The sequence below is a fragment of the Dendropsophus ebraccatus genome, chromosome 1 (genome assembly GCF_027789765.1).
Source record: "Dendropsophus ebraccatus isolate aDenEbr1 chromosome 1, aDenEbr1.pat, whole genome shotgun sequence".
Classification (NCBI taxonomy): domain Eukaryota; kingdom Metazoa; phylum Chordata; class Amphibia; order Anura; family Hylidae; genus Dendropsophus; species Dendropsophus ebraccatus.
This window is the reverse complement of record NC_091454.1, coordinates 100,604,790-100,626,078: the sequence shown is the minus strand read 5'-3', so window position 1 is coordinate 100,626,078 and position 21,289 is coordinate 100,604,790. Positions and strand designations below refer to the sequence as shown.

At 39.9% G+C, this 21,289-nt stretch overlaps 1 protein-coding gene across 15 annotated transcripts in view; it reads left to right on the top strand.

Moving 5' to 3' along the window:
• Nucleotides 1-21,289, top strand: part of NRCAM (neuronal cell adhesion molecule) — a 153,054-nt gene that overhangs the window by 68,697 nt on the left and 63,068 nt on the right. For 13 of the 15 annotated variants that reach the window (XM_069976005.1, XM_069976004.1, XM_069976003.1 and 10 more), the window contains exon 2: nt 17,825-18,016. In XM_069976005.1, coding sequence (XP_069832106.1) covers nt 17,929-18,016 — 88 coding nt within the window. In that variant the 5' untranslated portion in view covers nt 17,825-17,928. Of the gene's footprint in view, nt 1-17,824; nt 18,017-21,289 lie in introns of those variants that run through there. The other 2 variants (XM_069976051.1, XM_069976056.1) reach the window with 1 other exon arrangement.

The following is a 21,289-nucleotide window of genomic DNA, read 5'->3' as shown; positions in this document are numbered from 1 at the left end:
TTCTGGATGACGGAGCAGGTAAGTTGCTGATTCCTGAAGCACAGTTAGTTCATCAGTATTCCTACTGGAATTGCTAATGAGCGATGCCACTAATACAGGCCTTCTATTGTATCGCTGAAGGTTTAGAGACAGGCCTGACAAAGACTTGGGTGTGGAAATGGACATTTCAAGAATTAAGTCCACAACTTCTCAGAGTTGCCCTTTCAGACAAAATCCAGCGCTATTAATGCACTTAATGCTCTCATGGAAAGTGTAGGTGGCTCAACTTCCTAAACATTGTGTGATCTCTTAACAAGAAATTCTACCCTTTCTCTTCCTATTCCTGTTTAACCCCTCAAAGGATAAAACCTATTTACTTATAAAAGAGATTTTTTTTCTCTATCACTGTATTTTTGTTTACATTTTCATATTTGGAAAGGGGATTTTTTATGTTTAATTTTTTTTTTTAATTTGTTTTTAGTCACCCTTGGGGATTATTATAAGCAATCATTTCATTGCTTGCATAGATCAGTGTTATACATATGCAATAAACTGATCTAATAGATCTTCTGGTGCAGCCTGGCACAGCAGATCAGTTATGGCAGGCATTGAGGCAACAGGTTGGTGGTTGATTACATTGTGCAGTGAAAATTGGGCCACTGTCAAAACTGGTTGCTGCAATCACTATTGATCGCAGCATCTAAACAGTTAAAAGACTGGCATTAGAGTGATCTCAGATGTCGGTAATTACCAGCTATAGCAGTTGGCACCTGCCAGATGTGGCATGGGCTCAGCTCCCAAGCTGCCACCGAAAGCCCTCCCCCATCTTTGGTTCTGAAGGGTTTAAATAATGTGTTAGTCTTATTATATGGATTGTTACGATTGTGGCAGTATCACCTTGGCAAAATAAAACCATGGATTTATTCATTTACCCTTGTATTCAGTATAGCAAAGGGTGGATTGTCACACAGCATATTTGTTACAGAAATTTCTGTGGATGGAAATTGGTTTATTTCAGCAGGAAGCACATGGAGTTCTATAAGTTTTATTAAGATGAATGGGACAGTAACAGATCTGCTGTGTGTGCATTCACCCATAGCATTATTGCCAGTCAGTAACTGATAGGCGTCCTAGTAGCCTGCGAGCTGTAGGTTGTTTAGAATTTGCTGCTTTGTTCAACTCTTATAATAATATTTAACCCTTAAATTTTTGCGTTTTCATTTTTTCCTCCTTGTGCTTAAAAAGCCATAGCACTTGCATTTTTTCACCTAGAAACCCACATGAGCCCTTATTTTTTGCGCCACTAATTGTACTTTGCAATGACAGACTGAATTTTTTCATAAAGTACACTGCGAAACCAGAAAAAAATTGAAAGTGTGGTGAAATTGAAAAAAAAAAAGCATTTCTTTTTGTTTTTTTTTTCGTTTTTACGCCGTTCGCCCTGGGGTAAAAGTGACTTGTTATATATGTTCCTCAAGTTGTTCCGATTACAACAATATGTAACATATATACCTTTCATTGTATTTGATGGCCTGTAAAAAATTCAAACCATTGTTAACAAATATATGTTCCTTAAAATCGCTCCATTCCCAGGCTTATTGCGCTTTTATCCTTTGGTCTATGGGGCTGTGTCAGGTGTCATTTTTTTGCGCCATGAAGTGTTCTTTCTATCGGTACCTTGATTGCGCAGATGCGACTTTTTGATCACTTTTTATTACAATTTTTCTGGACTTGATGCAACCAAAAATGTGCAATTTTGCACTTTGGGATTTTTTGGCGCTTACGCCATTTACCGTGCGAGATCGGGAATGTGATTAATTAATAGTTTAGGTGATACCATACATGTTTATTTATTTTTATTTATAACATGGGAAAAGGGGGGTGATTCAAACTTTTATTAGGGGAGGGGGCTTTTTATTAATAACAACACTTTTATTTGTACTTTTACACTTATACTAGAAGCCCCCATGAGGGACTTCTAGTATAAGCGCACTGATCTAGTATACTTCTAGTATAAGCGCACTGAAGCGCACAGATCTATGCTGCATAGATATGCAGCATAGATCGATGAGATAGGCACATCGATTGGTTCCGGCTGCTGCCTAGGGGTTAAAGGGGAACTCCAGGTAGAGGTTAAAAAAAATGAAACTTCTGCAGAAGCGTAACACATTACTTACCTATCTATCCCAGTTTTAAAACTACCAAAAATCCACTTGTTTGGTTTTTTTTTTCTCTGTTTTGTGTTTTTGTTCTTCCTGGTTTGGCATTCCCCAGCATGCAATGCTTTCCCTCATGTGATCATCACAGCCCCCACCCATTAAAATCTGTAAAAGTAGTGCAGCAGCTGCTTTTGTTCGGTCAGAGATGGTGAATCAGTCAGGGGATTGGGTTATCCAGCCAAGCCTCCTGTGACATCATGCCCAGCCCCCTGTCTGCATCATCAGCCTGCGCTCAGCAAACACACACAATGTGAGACAGAGGCATGGAATAATTGTCTCCTAAGGGGGGGGGAGAGCAGAAGGAGCAGGAGACAATGTGATTTTACACAGGGGCCATATTTTTTTTCACTTCCTGGATTTCTATTAGTTACCAGTGTGGCAGAAGTGTACAGATACAGTAATACATTGTATAGACACATCTATGTAACTTTTAATGTACTTTTAATAGAAAACAAGTTTTTCTTATCCAGAGTTCACCTTCAAGTTATACTACTGTTTAACAATACTTTAGATCCACCACAATGACTTTAAAATAATGTAGTATGTGATGAAAGATAACATTGACTAAATAATAGTTACAGTAGTTATAATGTCTCATCTGCATATAGTCCAATCAGGAAGAATAATTGTCTGCTTGCTGTGATGTCTGCCTCTGATCAGACCTTAATGTAATGTTTTTATATAATGTAGGTGAACTATAATCAAACTAGGCGAGCAGAGGGAATACAGTGCCCCAGTTTAAAGAATGAACCACCTGCACTCTTACTATATGAAGCTCATATATATTCATAGATATGGGGTATCCATGGTAGTGTAGTCTTGGTTCTCCTGCGTTACAGTTATTAATTAGACAATTAGAAGATTCACTATGGTTATCTCTCACCCATTATACTCTAATAGCAGCTGTATCTTTTGTGAAGATTACTGAGCGCTATCACAGCACACCAGTTTTCATAGTACAAATTAATATTTATATGCGTCTGTTAAGTGAAGGTGAGCTTAATGTCAGTCTACACTTATACCGTACATAAGGGAATTGCATAAACAGCATAGTTCTACTTCTTTACTGGAATCAGTCACTTAAGCAGCCATGTTACTACTAATGTGTTGTCTCTAGGAGGCTTTCTACATAAACAAAGTGAGGCCACTGCTTGTTCCTTAGGCAAGCACTTTGGTAACGCATGACCCTGAGCACCAAAAAATCCTTGGGTCAAGGACTGAAGTGAAAAGCCAACATGGAAGCAATCCCTTCCACTTCACTAAAAAGCAGGATTATATAAGTAAAAAGCTAAAGTGCTCTCCATTCAGGGTGTATGTCAGGATAACAGAAGATAGGTATGGTGACATATGTCATGGCGTACCAGGCCCAGCTTCAGTGGATGAACGGAAGACTACATTTGGTCCATATCTGAGCATATTATACTGTCATTTTGCATCACTTACATGTGTGAAAGTCTTGCAAAATATCAGTATACATTTGAAATGGACTGAACATAGTCACAAGAGAGCATTCTTTCCAGTACTTTTGCAGTGTGAATGTAGCCTAACACCTAATGCCTTATGATTTTGGAGCAAATCAGGTTTACAGGTGAATCTGTTGTAACAAAATAGAAACCAAAGCCAAAAAGAACAACTAGTTCTAGTAACAACTACTAAATAAAATATTATTAAGGTGAAAGGAAAACGGAGACTGACATAACCTTATGAAGTTATGAAATGGGGACTGTCACAAGCTGGAAAAGATGGCCCCTGCACCAGAACAGTTCGTAAGCCACTTGCGCCCCACTAGGTCATCACAGAGCAAGGAAGGGGAATATGTGGCTGTCCAGGCATGATAGGAATTGTCGTTTTTCAACAACTGGAGGGCCGCAGGTTCTCCATACCTGTTATAGAGCATGCACCTCTAACAATACACCAGTCATTGTGAGCGATGAAAGTTGTATATGCTTTTATATTATACTAATCTAAATAATGGGGAAATAACTTTCATGATCATGATTGTTAGACAAAAATACTGTGCAAAATTGTATCAAGCCATGTGCAGTCTTTTTTGGTCATGTACAATAATCTATAAATTGACCAAGCTCAAGGAGAAATATAAATGGCTAAAACCAGTTAGAAATGTTACTTAAGTGTGTAACAGGAAAGAACAGAAAACTATACTCCTGGTCCACACACCAGATGCTGTTAATATCCAAATACAGCTCTAAGTATTTAACTACAGTGTTGTTTATGCTCATCCAAATACATACTGTGTCTGTGTCCCTGGATAGAGCTAAATTATCACTTTTAGTTATTGTTTGCCATATGTAATATATCGTAAGTAAGGAACTTTAGATGTAGAAACATAAAGTACATTGTGTGTTGTGCATCACAATATGCGTGTTTTGATATTGTATGCATCATACAGGTCTTGAAACATGTTTCCGAGAGGCCAACCATACTAACAGTAAGTGATTTGATCTTGCATAATAACTAGATGTCTGGGGACAATGAGTGGGCTAATGCCACCAGAAGTACTTTGAAGTAGAAGAAATGAATGTAAGTTTCATGACCCCAGACAGTTTTCTCCCAAGGCACCAAGACTTTATGTTTTCTATCTAAAGCTCATTTGTACTTGTCTGGTATTTTTAAAGTACATACAATACTATGGTTATAATAGTAGTTGCTGTATCATAGATACGTTGAATTAGGAGTCATTTTGCAGGTTCTTTTCTTGTTATTGATGGTTGCATTGGTATAGTAGAGATCTTGTTTTGCTTTTGTATAGATTTTTTTTTTTTTTTAATTGATCGGGTACATTCATATTGTTTGCTCTAGGAAACCTATTTACCACTGATGTCTTTTTATATTTGTTATGGTCCAGTGACACTGTAAAGCGTTAGAGCTTGACTGGGTTGTTGATGTGTATTAGCTTTTATTATACTCTTAAAACCTGCCGAAAGAATAGATAATTGTCATGTGCCGCTCCATGCTGACAAATCATTCAAAACTGTATTTAAATTCTCTTTCTTTTGCTTGGATAAATAGATATTTAAAGTTACAGTGATGAAATTTCACATAGAGTTTTAATTTATTAAGCAAATTGGAGAGAATACAAGGCTGTGTATTTATTTTCTATGTTCTGGCTAGGAATATACTGGTGAAGTGGCTTATGTGCAGGGTATACCAGAAGAAAGGTTTGCTTATATATATCAAAATACGTAGAAAAATATGATAATGCTGCACCTGCACCTGCCATGTAACCTGTTCAGCACTTGAGGTTGTTTTTTTTACTATAAATTAAATAAAGGAATATGCATGAAGATTTGGTGAGTGCCGCATGATCATCTTTGCTACGGTTTTTGATATACATGGACTTTATGCTACTATATGCAGAGCACCACAATAGCCATTGTACCTAAGAGACCCGAGGTGAGCAATCCCATTATTTTACACGCGGACTGTGGATGTTTGGAGTAGTGCCAAGTGTCTTTCTACTTTTGCATGTGCTTGTATATACCATTCAACTGGAAGGGCATGGCTAGGCTACATGGCTGTATACGTCAGCATAACTGTCTGCTGACATGCTGATGTAGACACTGAACATAGGTCACTTTACAAGTGTGAATATATCCTTACTAAACTGGCTTTCTAATATAGCATAAATAAGTATTATTGTCTACTTGTCTACTTTTGTCATTTGGTACCCTATGGTTTGCTACATTACTGTTTATTCATGCATGGTGTGTACTCAATTACACAGGGAAGGGGCCTTGAGTTATACAAATAGTTGTGTTTGTGTGTTTTTTTATTGTTTTTAAACTAATGTATGTTTTATGCTAAATTAGTTTCATTGTAAGAATGATGTGTATTTCTATGGCTGCTGGCTAGTACTGTATGCACATTTCTATGTACATGTTTAGAGTGCAGTGTTTCTACCATGGCAGCCAATCCTCCATGAGTGGTAACTGAGATGTGATTAGATAGAATTGTCAACAAAGATACATTAGTAGGGAACAGACTAAGGGTGCAGTAACCCTACAAAGTGAGATTTTATATTGTGATGTTCACATAGAGCTGCTCCTCAGTATACTGTATCATAATGTATGGTTTCATTGTAAAAATGTATATCTGTTTGCTTTTTCAACTTTATCAATTTCAGGATGCAATATATCTGATTCTAGTGTACCGCCTAAATGGACATAACACAGCAAAAGTAGTCAAAAGGCCTTGTAAAGAAGTAAAAACACAGTCCCTTACTATGCAGAATTTATGACACTGGTGCTATTTTATAGCTCCATAGCATCTGCTGTAACTTAGCTACATCTTGGTTCCACTTGCTAGAGAGAACAGACTGACTGGAAGAAAATATATTGAGGCCGATTTATTTATGGCAGAGAGCGGAGGTGCCCTATACTTAACAATGAGGCAGTGAGGAAGGCGGAATTCTGAGCTGAGTCCGGGGTGGGGATCCGCATTGTCAACGGGCCCTAAAAGAGGTGTTCTGTATGGGGATATCCCAACTTAAAGCTGGGACATTAATAAGTCATAAAAGTGCTATAAAATTTTGATATACTGTATACATATTTGAAGTTATTTTTAATCCTTGATGTGTTTTTGGTGATTTTTTTCATTTCCTTATTAGGGTGCGTGCACACTACAGAATTGCTGCGTATAACCCGCGGCATATTCCGTCGCTCGTCCCCGCACGCGGCGGCGCGCATATCCGCCCGTGCCATAGACACTATTCTGTGCACGGACGGATTCCACGTTCCGTCGAAAAAATTGACATGTCACTTCTTTCGACGGCATGCGGAATCCACCCGTACATAGAATAGTGTCTATGGCACGGGCGGATATGCGCGCCGCTGCGTGCAGGGACAAGAGGCGGAATACGCCGCGAGTTATACGCGGCAATTCCGTAGTGTGCACGCACCTTTACTCCAGCACAGCTCCTCATTGTGCAGAAACACTTAGGACCCTTTTACACAAAAAGATTATCAGTCATTATCGGCCGTTACGAACGATAATCGCCTTGTGTAATAGAAGACAACGATCAGCCGAGATGCACAATGTTGTTGAAAGTTCAACGATCTAGATAGCAGCGATATGCCGTCACCGCTCCGTGGGACAGGGGCGGCGGTAGTAGACCGCCACTATCTTCTTTAGGCTGCCCAGACGATCTAGCGATCACCTGGCAAGCCCCCCCGCAGCTCTCTCGGCTCTTACCCGCTTGCTGGCAATGCGTGTAATATAGCTGCCAGCGAGTGGGGAATGAGGACCAAGCGGGCGCTGACCTGACAGGTCGCCACTCGCTTGCTCCTCTAAATCGCCCCATGTACTGGTAAGGGGAGTGTCACTAGTTCTCTGTCAGCCCACCTACTCTCTCCCACTGTTTTTTCTATCCTCGCCCAGCTCATCCCATTGGCAATCCCTCACTAAAAATATAGTGTGCTGCAACCTACAGGCTGTGTTCCCATGGGGAAGATGTCTCCCTTCCCACAGACTTCTCTATAAGGCTATGTTCACACAACGTATGTGTTGTATAAATCATGGCCCTTGTTGCTATTTGCAACAACGGCCATGATTTATACAAGACATACGTTGAATGTGAGCGAATGGAATTCCGATGGGAGCGTATACACATAGTAAACACTCCCAATGGGATTCTATCCGGCCGCACGAAAAACTGACATATCAGTATTCATGTCAGTTCATACAATGAAGCATGCAGCCCTGTGCAGCAGTGAAGTCGGATGCAGGCACGCACAGGTGCGCCCGCATCCGAGTTCACCAGAAGTGAATATCATCCAGCCGGTACTGTGGGATGATCTTCAGTAACTGGCCGTTCTGTGATCCGGACGGGTCATTGAATGGCTGGTGTTATACATAGTGTGCACATGACCCAACAGTGCATACGCTGTTATGAAATAAAACAAGTGAAACATGTGCCATACTAACTACCTGCCTACAGCCCTCTGCATAACAGTGTGTTTTGTTGTGGTACAGACACACTACCAATGCAGTACAAGTCGTGGTAACAAAAAGTTGTTTAAAGGAGAACCAGAAGACTTCTCTGGTTTCTGCTTCTCCAAAATAGTAGGGAACTTCTAACAGTAAATTGACTAATTAACAAGGGTGCCATAGGGAGCTTATACCAATGAAGAAAGTTAGCATTGCACTACTCCTTTAAGCACTCATCAATGTTTAAAAGTCCCTTAAAGAATTAAAGCAATGTCCACTGGCACTACATTTACTTGGGTCTCAATAACCACTGTTCTCATGGTTGGTTGGGGTCCTCCACCAAGTAGCCACTTAGCCCCTTTTCATAGGACAGAGATAACTTATCTTGTGTCAACCTCTTAAAGACCTTCCTTTATTGGAGGCAATCTAACAATTTTTTGGGGAGTAACTCTGTGTCCTCCCAGACAATTGTTAAGTGCTCTCTGCAAGATAGACTGGGAACAACAGTGATCAATTGCTTTACACTTTAGAGTAAAAACATAACAAATCTTATGGACTGTGAAATCATGTAGCACCACTATTTTGGTTGGGAAATCTAGAGAAGTATAACTGGGTTAAAAGGAAACCTCTCATCATCTCAGGGGTTCTCGTCACTTGTTTCCTTCTACTTCTTCCTTGATACTTCTGCTCCTATGAAGACATACATTTGTAATATATTTATTTATTTTTTTTGCAAATGTAGAGTAAGGAATGTCCAGCATAAAATGATGTGACCAAATGACAAAGGGCATGTGTCACCTAGATCCGTTATTATTTTCTGGCTGTAATTTTGTCTTAACTGTTTTAGTAGCATTTAATCATATGCTTTATGGCAAGCATATCTAGTTACAATACAGTTATTCTATAACCTTTAAAGAGGTTATTCCACAGGGATGGGGGTGCTGAGCTGTGACCACAGATCACTTTATAGCAGCTTTCTACTTATCACAACAGACAGAACAGGAAGTCGTGTTCCAGCTCCATCCTATTTACCTCTTGCATGATGTGGGAGAAGGGTCCCCATCGTAATAGGTTCCCGGCGATCACAAGTGACCATCAAATCAGTTTCTGGGGGTGTGCTAGGCTGGCGGCCAAGTAATGCTGCGGCTGCAAAGAAACACTAGAGCGCCGGGCATAGGGAACATTGCTTAACTCCCCAGTGATGCCCCTGGTAGCCATAGTTAACCCGCCAGTGATGCCTCTGGTAATCATATTTAACCGCCCAGGAGGTCCCTGGTAGATGTAGTTAACCCCTCAGGGATGTCCCTGATAGTCTAAGTAACCCTCAATGTTGTCCCTGGTAGTCCTAGTTAACTCCCAGTGATGTCTCTGGTAGCTAATGTTAACGCTCAGTGAAGTCCCTGGTAGCTGTAGTTAACCCCCCAGTGATGCCCCTGGTAGCCATAGTTTACCCCCAGTGATGCCCGTGGTAGTCATAGTTTACCCCCAGTGGTGCCCCTAGTAGCTGTAGTTAACCCCCAGTTATGCCTATAGTATTCATAGTTTACCCTGGTAGCTGATGTAAACGCATCCTCTGGTAGTCTAGTTAACCCCCATTGACACCTCTGGTAGTCCTAGTTAACCCCCAGTGATTCCTCTGGTAGGCCTAGTTAACCCCGCACGCTGCCTCGTTAACCCACGCTGCGAATTTTGCAGTGAAATCCGCTGCAATCCTGTGTCCTCTTATTTTGTATAGGTTTACATAATCGCAGCAGAATTTTCATCCTGCTGTGAGAATGTGAAGCCCGATCCCCCTTAACCCACTGTGGCCTTGTGGATACTTTACCTGTCCATGCTCGGGCCTGCTTCTCTGGCTCCCTGATGTCCAGATCAGCCAATCAGTGCGCTGTTCCGCCGCACCCACTGATTGGCTGAGTGGCCCTGGGAGCCACTGTAGCAGACCGGAGCGTGGACTTGTTAAGTATTCACCAGGCCGCAGCGGGTTAAGGGGGAATGAAAATTCTGCTGCCATTATGTAAACCTATACAAAATTATAGCATCAGGAATTTGCTGGATTTTGTTTTGTATTCATATGTATATATTAGGTCATACTCACCTCCTTTGATTCCCTGCAGTTTCTTCTGGTTTACTCTCATCAATGCTTCTTCCTTGCTTCTTTGAAGTATTGGCTCAGCAGGAATTGGCCTCTCAGCCAGTGACTGAAGAGGGACACCTCTGCAGCTAGTGATGTGTGGCTTATTTTCCTCACCCAGACAACTTTAATACCAAAATTTATTGGTAACTGTCATATTTTTTTTATTGCAGAAATCAGTAGTATAGAAGATTTTAAGAAACTCTATAATGGGTTTTATTTGGCAAAAAAGCCTCTTTCTGTACTCAGAAAGCAGTTTCCCAGCCTCCCCCCCCCCCCTCACTTCCTATCTGTTCATTATCAGGCAAATCCGTCTTCATTACAGAGAAGCAAGTGAAGATGGGTTCTGCTGTGTCCATTATATCCTATGGAGGGGGGAGGGGCTGAGTAGGATGAGTGAGCAGGGAGAAGAGACATAAAGGTCAGCTGTTTGAAGACTGTCTGGGCAACTAAAACGCCAAATTCAGAGGTCAGAAAGGTCAGTGCTTTTCTAGGAACTTGCTGACAGAAGATTTCAGGGCGATGTGCTGTGCAGGACTCCTCCGTGCTCACTCACTCCTCTCAGCCCCCCCCCTCTCCATAGAGCATAATGGACACAGAAATCCTGCTTCTTCTAAAGTCAGGGGGGAGTTAGGAAAACAGCTTTTCCAGTATAGAAGGAAACTATTTTAGTATATAAAACATATTACAGAGTTTCTTAAAATCGCTTGTACTGTTGATATATATATTGTTTTCAGAAAAATGACCCTGAAATGACAGTTACACTTTGGGGCTGGGTTCATACTACGTATATTTCAGTCAGTATTGTGGTCCTCATATTGCAACCAAAACCAGGAGTGGATTAAAAACACAGAAAGGCTCTGTTCACACAATGTTGAAATTGAGTGGATGGCCGCCATATAACAGTAAATAACTGCCATTATTTTAATACAACAGCCGTTGTTTTAAAATAACAGCAAATATTTGCCATTAAATGGCGGCCATCCACTCAATTTTTAACATTGTGTGAACAGATCCTTTCTGTGTTTTTAATCCGCTCCTGGTTTTGGTTGCAATATGAGGACCACAATACTGACTGAAATATACATAGTGTGAACCCAGTAAAGGTAGGTGAGAATGCAAGAAAACAAGAGTATCATGCAGGGTTATTGTTGTTGGTCTGTTCCAAGGTATATTGAGAATAGTGATACATTGATATTTATTTGATGTGTGGAGAGATAGCTTTTTGTGATAACACAAAATTGTCACATTACATTTATGTGTCTTGTAAATTGTAGGACTAAAAACGTACCTTTTATTCTATAAAAATGTCTTTTGTGCCAGAACCATAAAAAGCATTGTGCTTCTAACCTCCTGGGAAATTAGCATAAAATGTACTTGTCTAGTCAAAATGATGGGCTGTAAGTTAAGAGATAAGTGTATTTAGTAAGAGTTGTAGAGAACAATGAGAAGTGTTTTCAAAGGATTAGATTGTGATTGAAATAATCATCCGTTTCTGAATTGACAATTATTTTGTCTTTGATGCTTCTTTTGTCTTCAACAATATACTATGATTATTCATTGCAACATCTAGTCATGTGGACAGTACTAGAAAGGGCATACTGGAGCTAAGTAAGTATAACTTTGGGCACCTAGCCTTTGGGAAAGGGGTGGGGGCCACTTCACTAGCACATTTATCAAAGATTTATCAAACTGGTGTAAAGTAGAATTGTCTTATTTGCCCCTAGCAACCAATCAGATTCCACCATTTATTCCTCACAGATTCTTTGAAAAATGGTTGATTGGTTGCTAGGGGCAACTAAGACAATTATGCTTTACACCAGTTTGATAAATCTCCCCCATAGTTCATAAGTCTGGAAAAAAAGACATAGGGGGGGATTTTCATTGCCATACATTTGTGGATCAGTGTTAAAAAGAAAGTCTCCAATTTTTGCGCAATTGTGTCCTTGCTCAAAACTTTTGACTTTTTGCAGGTTGCATCTGCTCATCAAACATCAAACATCTAGTTAAAATTGTCTTCCGACCTTACAGCATATTTATTAATAGCTACTTTTGTTCAAAAGTTACTAATGCTAGCTAAAGCTGGCTAAACAGGCACTTATGGCCTGTCTGGAGGATTTTGACCATAGCAACCAGTGACAGCTCATTGAGATATGAAAGCTGAGATTTGATTGGCTGCTATGGGCAAAAAAAGACAGTTTTGGGTTGAGGCAGATTGATAATTGTGGGTCAGTGTTTTTAAATATTACAGAATAAAATTCTCAGACAGCAGACTTCCATTGTTGAAGTACAAGCTCTGGTCAACGGGACACTTTTCTAGCCATGGTGACCCGATAGCCACAATTTATTCAGCCTTGTTTGGTAATGCATTTATCCATCCTACTGTCATTTCATAAAATACTTATTTAGAGCACAAGAAAAGATGAGGCTTTTAAGATTCACATTAAGCATTGCATATATATTTTTTCCTAACATTTAACGTTTAGCTCAGGGGCTAAAACTGCATTAGGCTCAAAGTCCAGACTTTGGGCTAAAGTTCATAAAATTAGGTCATACAATATACAGCTTGGATTTACTTCTTTACAAGATTGGATGGGTGGATTGTAAAATAAGACTTTGATTAGAGTTAAAAAAAAGAAGAAAATAATATTTTGAATTATAATGAATTTAAGATGCCAGTGCAGTTGACCTATACCGAGACAAACCTTTTTAGGTAAATTGTTGCTATTAACCCCCTTGAAATGGAAAAAATATATACATATTTGTTGTTAGATATGTTAGTGGTTGCATTAAAGTTAAAAATCTTCTACTATTTGCAGTGTGCAGTCCTTTATTCATTGTCATATCCCCTGACAGGTAGGGCATTATTTATGTCTGCACTGTGGTGGTGGTGGTGGTGTTTTTTTTTTCCTGGTGGAGCAGTATGTATTGTTTCACTGTGGTGCTAATTTGCAAAAAGCTTGAGAAGGTTATGGCTGTGACGACAACATGTGTTCATTAAACCCAGCCAAAGATTTAGAACTTGGACTTGTTTTGCTATTATGACTGGAAGGCATTTTAAAACTATACTTTTAGTTGAGAGCCAAAGATTTAAGTATTTTGTCTGACTGATACAGTGTGAGTCAATCCATAGCTATTGTGGCTTAATAGGAGCCTTAAGCGAAAACAAAATATAATCTTCTAAAAATCCTTTTATCCATCTAGAATTGTTTTCTTTAACCTCACAAAATGTATTGCTAGAGCTATATTTGCTTGACCTTTAACATAAGAAGGGATTTATCATGACTTGTGTATCTGTACTGTATGCTGGTCTTACCTAAATCCCCGCCCCATGCTGGATTTACTGACAGGTTCACACCACCGGCAAATCTGAGCTTGCCATGCAGCAGTTCCAGAGAGCTATCCTAGCTCTAAAGCTGGTGTAGATTTCAATGGGACATCCTTTTTAGGTCGACCACCCCGCCCAGGCTTAGAGAACTTTTGCAGGGTGTTTTAGGGGAAGCAATAGGCCCGTGTATACACCCACCTTTCCATCCGTATTAGGTTTACCTGGACCAGACCCCAGATAAGACAGAGATATCTATATTAAAGGGGTACTCTTTACCCTGATTAAAAAAAAAAAAAACAATCAATCAATCAAACATAGTTTTTACACTTACCATCCCTCCTGATTCTGTCTCCGTTTTAATTTCCCGCTGTCTGCCGGTCCCTGAAGCTCCAGTTGGTGGCTTCATTTTTTCTTTACTTCCTGGTTTGGGTTTACTCATGATGCACTTTGTCTCCTGTGATGTCTAACTGACTCTGAAAAACTGTTATATGGCTTACAGCTTGTTCAGCCAATCAGAGCTGAGCAATCTGCATCATCTGACAGAGGGAGGCTGGCTTAGATCCGCCTCTCTCTTGATGATGTCATTGTAACAAAATGGCAGCCACAGAGCAGCCTGGGGTCAACAGTCATTAGGTAAGAATGAGTTTACTTCACTTCCTGGCGGGGGATTGAGGGGGAAAAGATAGGGAAGAGGGGCAGATAGGTGATTAAAGCATATTACAAAGTTATATAACTTTGTAATGTGTTTCAATTACTGGAAAAAAGCTTTTTGCTGGAGTACCCCTTTAATTAGTGGTTTAGGCAGGTCTACAATAGTGTCACACCTATTTTTGCAAGTTTTAGATTGCCTTTTTTGATCTTCATTATAACACAAATGACAAGTGATTAAAATATTAATGACAAAGGAAGGTCACTGAGTACCTGCCAAATATAGACTGTATCCTTGACAGGGGTCTGAAAAAAAAAAAAATATATATATATATATATATATATATATATATATACAGATACACTACGTTGATCACATTCATTTTGTTTACATTTTATAAACACTTTGTCAGTAGATAAAATCCTATTGAAATCAATGTACATTGTCGATGATCATTTGTTGAAGGTCTGTTTATATTCAGAAATAGAATTATCTTAGAAGTACTGGTAGAAGGGCACAGCGATAAAGATTTACTTACTTACAGAGGACTGTCTTATGAAGGCCACCCCTGACCATTTTTCTTATATAAGAGACCCTCATCCTTGAGCCAGTCTGTAAGAGCCATCCATTGCAGACTCCAGTGGAAAATGGCATGTCTGCATGGTCACAACTTCTGCAGCAAACTCACTTGTAAACCGAAAGGGCTGATCTCTGATGAAGCAACCACTTTAAGTTCTATAATATAGACAAAGTACAAAGTCAAGGCGATTAAAATATATAAGTGTCTTACTTTTGAAGACCATGCACTAATGGTTGTGACTAGAGCGGAAGCTGTTAATAAAGAAGCATTCTTTACCAGACTGTATTCAACGATTTCTTGTGCTTTTAACATAGTATGAAGCCAACATTCAATCAATCTTTCAGCCTACTGATGGATGATCTCCAGTGCAATTAGGAGACCAAAGTGCACAGTCATACATAAGCATGTAGCTTCAAGGCTTAGGAAGCATAGAATTGGATGGAGGTAATGTACCATTTGTGATAAAAGCAGAGACTGGAGTGGAGGCCACATAGTGTAGCTGTATATGTTGTTCGGACCCCTGTCAAGTATTCAGTGTATATTTGGCAGTTACTCAGTGACCTTCCTTTCTCATTAATATTTTAATCACTTGTCATTATTATGTGTTATAATGGAAATCAACTCTGCTTACACTTATGTAGTTATGCATTGATGAAGACTAAAGGTATGTTCCCATCTGGATGTTTAAGGCCCATCCACTGGGTATATTATAAATGTCCAGTAGGCATGGTTCCCACCTCTAGGACCCACACCTACTGTATCTCAAGATCCAGGGTTCTCTAGATTGCTTTCTTCATGACCATATCCTACATTAAATTGTATTGAAGAAGAAGTCAGATAAAAATGTTTATTAAAGTATTTTATTTTCCCCTAAAAGTTATACAAATCCCCAATATACACTTATTATGGGAAATGCACATAAAGTGCTTTTTTCCCTGCACTTACTACTGCATCAAGGCTTCACTTCCTGGAAAAATGGTGATGTCACGGCCCAACTCCCAGAGCTGTGCAGGCTGTGGCTGCTGGAGAGGATGATGGCAGGGGGACACTGAGGGACACAGGGCAGTGGAGGGACACTGAACATCCCCCTGTCATCATCCTCTCCAGCAGCCACAGCCCACACAGCTCTGGGAGTCAGGTCGTTACATCACCATTACCATCACCATTACATTATAACTTTTGGGGGGCAATACAATACTGTAATAAAGCCTTTCGCTGAACTTCTCCTTTAATGCATTGATCCCAATAGATATAACTTACTTAATCTTAATTCATATAAATACTTGTAGGGAGTCCGTCAGCAGTTTTAAGCCATTAGAACTACTGATGGCCATATGCAGAGGTTGGTGAGGGGAGTGGAACAATATCTGGTGTCTGTAATGCAGCTTGTATGATAGAGAAAAGCATGGTTTAATCTCCTGGCTGACATAATGGCAAGCGTCCAAGGGAAAGAGTCTTTTTAAGTAGAGATGAATTCGCTGTATTGGGTTCAGATGTGATCAACAGTTCTTGGATCCAAATAGGAAATGGCTAGAGATGTCACTCATAGCTGAGAGGGTGGACGAAGAAAGCTCCCAATACATTTAGTTCAGGGCAACTAAGAAAAACCTGCATCCTGGGCACTTGCCATGGAGATTGCTGGGAGAGTATCCAGTGTTTTTTTTTAAGTTGTGCAAGTTACATTACCGAAACACTAGGTATCATTGCACCCCCTCCAAGACCTCTGTTGTTCCCTGTCAGCAGTTTGATAGCTTAGTACTGCTAATAGACTCCACTGAAATTGTACAATTGTTACATTTGTTTTTTAACGCCTAATTTTGTGAATCATTTCACACTCTATTCCATCCCTAGACATAAAATATTATTATTAGTGTTGAGTGAACTCGCCAAGTGTTCAGGTTTGGCAGAACCGTAGCACTCAGCATTTGACTGCCAGGAAATTTTGCTGCCAGGAAAACGTTGATATAGACTATGGCTATATCCATGTTTTCCCTGACTCCGTAGGGATGCATCCAACTTCTCCAGCCACCAGGAGTCAAATACCAAGCATTCATATTGGGCCAAACCCAAATGTTTGGCAAAATGACTCAACATTAATTACCACTTATATAAGGTAAACATTTTTACAGCGAGTTTAATTAAAACATGCTTCATTATTTGAACATGGTCAGCCTCGTATAACATGTTTATTTCAAGTCTCATCCCTAAAATCAAAAATATTTTTCACATTGCATTGAATAACTTGGTTACGACCCCTATAGCCACCTCCCTAAAATCACTATTGGCACATATGGACATAGGCTACTAGCCCTTGTGTTCAATGTGAGTGATAATGCCTGATCTTAAGCACTGGCCTTCACAGACCTCATTTTTTAGTAACTCATTCACTCATGTAATCATTTCTCTTTCAGTAGCAAATTGCTGTCTTTATTGCTGAGTATGGTTGTAATCAAACAACAGAGTTTGTTCTGAGGTTTGGATGGAATTTACTGTTCTCTACATAGAAGGGGTTACTTCTTGAAATGCCATGAGTGTTTTTTTCAAGATTTAATGAAATTATGGATTGCTCTTAGTTCAGGAAGTTATTGTGGGCTTGCGGCATCAGCAGATTTGAACTGTCTGTTCTTGACATTGTCGTCCACAATATCAATGGAGACAGCTGTCTCGATAATGGACAAAATTGAAGGATCAGTGTCTTGGCCTATGAGTACCTGAATGTTTGCATTCCCTATATGATTCAGTTGTAAGCAGGCATGCATTTTCCCTAAGGAAATTCAATAGAATGTGTGTTCTTATGGTACAACTATCATAAAAAATATTTAGAGACTATATAAATGTTCTTCAGCATTGTTGTATAGGAGATGATTTCAGATCACTTTTGTGTTCATTTATTTGTGAATTCTGGAATGTACATATTTTTTTTTGCTTTAAGGATATAGTTGCTGTGTTCCATATAATTAACTATGAATGTGTGTTTTTTAATTTGTTTCAGCTTTTATCTTCATGACACTTGGATTCATATTGTGAAGGAACCAGTTGTGCTAAGAAGAAAGGCTTCTGTCTCTCAGCAGGGGTGGACTAAGGCAGCTTAAAATAATGCATAAAAAAAGATTATTCCCAAGCAGAGCTTCTCTGGTACTTGTCTTGTGCCAAGTAATTACAGCACTGGAGGTGCCACTTGACCGTAAGTATAAGCCTTCTTTTTAGGTTGGAGGTAATGCTTAATAATGTATGTGTCTTGTGGCCTCCCATAGGCACCAGCACATCTCATATCCTTAAAAATAATGATAGTGTTGTGCCGCGCTAAAAAGATGTCATATAAATTAATAAAAAATAGAATTCACATATTCTCTTCCATGTGTATTGTTAGAGATAAAATCACTCACCGCATTGGTGTATCGGTTGTGCTCTGACTTGTAGTCCTCCGTATCAACGGATACAGCGTCCGATAAGTATAAGTTTCTTTTTGGATTCCTTTTAAAATCCTCAGAGTAGGTTAGGGTTCTGTACGTCCTTTTTAGTTGTTTGTAAGTTCTATGCAAAGCGTGCGCCCCAGCCGGTGGCGCGTAAAACGCTAGCTGGGGTGATTCTGAGCGATTCAACGCGTTTCGAAGGTTCCGACCTTCTTTCTCAAGAGCTCTTGAGAAAGAAGGTCGGAACCTTCGAAACGCGTTGAGGACACTTTTGCTTCCTACAGCGACCCGTACTGTGACGTCACAGAGAACTCCGCTCAGAATCACCCCAGCTAGCGTTTTATGCGCCACGGGCCGGGGCGCACGCTTTGCATAGAACTTACAAACAACTAAAAAGGACGTACAGAACCCTAACCTACTCTGAGGATTTTAAAAGGAATCCAAAAAGAAACTTATACTTATCGGACGCTGTATCCGTTGATACGGAGGACTACAAGTCAGAGCACAACCGATACACCAATGCGGTGAGTGATTTTATCTCTAACAATACACATGGAAGAGAATATGTGAATTCTATTTTTTATTAATTTATATGACATCTTTTTAGCGCGGCACAACACTATCATTATTTTTAAGTATTATCCTATTCAGTGGGAGCAGTAACCACTTGTTGGTAGCCTGCTGCTATACGGACATCTACGAATAGTGGTGTCTATCAGGAGCGCGGTTGTTTTTTATACATTTTTATACATCTCATATCCTTATGTTCTAAAGAGGACTTGTCATCTGAATAGTGTTATTAGTGTGAATAAGGGTTACCCAAAAAATCCCAAAAAGTGGTTTGATTTCAAACTTAAGGTTAAGTATCATCTTGTACCCTCCCATAATCCCTAATAATAATAAATAATGATATGACTATAATTATAAAAGCAGGGCTGAATATATCACTTGTACAGTAGATAGATAGCTGTTGCCATATTAGCGCTGGTTTTAGTTAGAGACATAAGATGCTGCAGTAACTCTTGGAACCTTGCCCAGGATTGCCGGGGCAAGACAGGAGCTGCTTCACTAGAAGTTTAAGCCTGACTCTTGTGCTGATTCAGATAATTTACATAATCTGAACACGTTACAAATGTTTCCTTTTAAGTTTTTGAAATTTACCTAGTAATTTATTTTTATGGGTGCCTAAAAATGTATGCATTAAACACTTAACCCTGTCAGGACAAATGCCTTTTAAGGGTGCCTTCACACATAACAACTTGCAGCGGAAATCTCACTGCGAGTTTTGCAGCGAGATGCAGTACGAGGTAAGGTCCTGGTAGGCTTCTGTGACTACATACTCGCAGCGGTCTTAAAGACCGCTGCGAGTATGTAATCCAGCCGCCCCCTTAACCCCTTCATCGTCTCCCGTGCTGTCTGTATACATTACCTGTCTCCTTGCTGCACAGGGTCCCGGCTTCCTGCTCTGCCACCCAGCCAATTAGTGTGTTGCCCAGTCGCAGCCACTGATTGACTGGGCGGGAGAGCAGGAAGCCGGGACCCCGTGCAGCATGAGACAGGTAATGTATACAGACAGCACGGGAGCTTGTGAAGAGGTTAAGGGGGCGCCTGAATTTCAGACCACTGTGAGTATGTAGTCACAGGGACCTGCCAGGACCTTACCTCGTAGCGGATCTCGCTGCAAAACTCGCAGCGAGATTTCCACTGCTAGTCGTTATCTGTGAAGGCACCCTTAAAGTACCTCAAAGTGACTTTTTTGACATCTCCTGAAAAATGACATCATTTCTATCTGTCTGTAAGTACAGTGTATACAATTCCAATTGAAAATTTTAAAAATAAACACAAAACAAAACTGAAATCATTTAGAGGGGTGGTAGATAAAAATAACAAAAGTAAAATAATGTAATTGCATAAGTGTGAACACTCTTTTATGGTGTTGATGTGGTTATATTCAGAATTAGCCAACCACATTTAAAGGGGTTATCCTGTGCTACAAAAACATTGCCACTTTGTTCTGGAGACAGCACAGCTCTTGTCTCCAGTTTGGGTGGGGGGATTGTAACTTAGTTCCATTGAAGTGAATGTAGCTTAATTGCAAACCACTCCTGAACTGGAGACAAGAGTGGTGCTGTCTCTGGAACAAAGTGGCCATGTTTTTGTAGCACTGGATAACCCCTTTAAATGTTAAGTAGTAGTCAGTATACTGCTGCCATCAGTAAGACGACTTTGTGTTACTACATACTGTATAAAGTTCAGCTGTTCGAGTAACATTTTCCTGACATTTCCTTAGTTGCATTTTACAGCAATAGCTATGGTTCACAGACAGATTACAGCACACCAACGGGATCTTATTGTTGACTGGTATCAGAAGGATACAAATAATTTTCAGGGCATTAGATATACTATAAAACACAGTGCAAATGGTCATCAAGAACACAAAAGGCACAACAGTGACATTACCAAGAACTGACACAAAAGAGAAAAAAATGAAGTGGCACAGGACACTTTATATGGAATGAGGGGTGCAGTCTTCAGGGCCAAATCCAAGGTCCTTGTTTGTTGCTGGTGGAGAAGTACTGCATGCACTGGAGTCTGTTGCAGGTATACATAGGGATTCCTCCCCAGGTGCACCTTCATTGGAAAGCTAAAATGTTATATAAACCCAGCCTTGTATTTATATTGAAAATGTAAACAATGTATAAGGACTTGCCATTGCTAGCAGTAAGTGTCCACCTTGTTACCATTTTATGTATCTATCCTGATCTACAATTCTGTTTAGATGTTGTAACAAAACTCCTAATTCCCTATGTCCTTTAGCTAAGTTAACTTTCAGTATTCTTTCCGTCTGGGACTTTGAATTTTATCAGTAAAACAGAGCCCTATAAAGATATATTATGGAAATGTTTGGCACAACCTTTGAGATCTTTGGATATCTAGAAGTGGACCCTTCCTTCATTTAATATATGTATGCTCGCACAAAATGAAGTTTAGTCATATGGATGTTTTACTCTCACTAACAGTCCATTCTCTTGATTTCTGTTTAT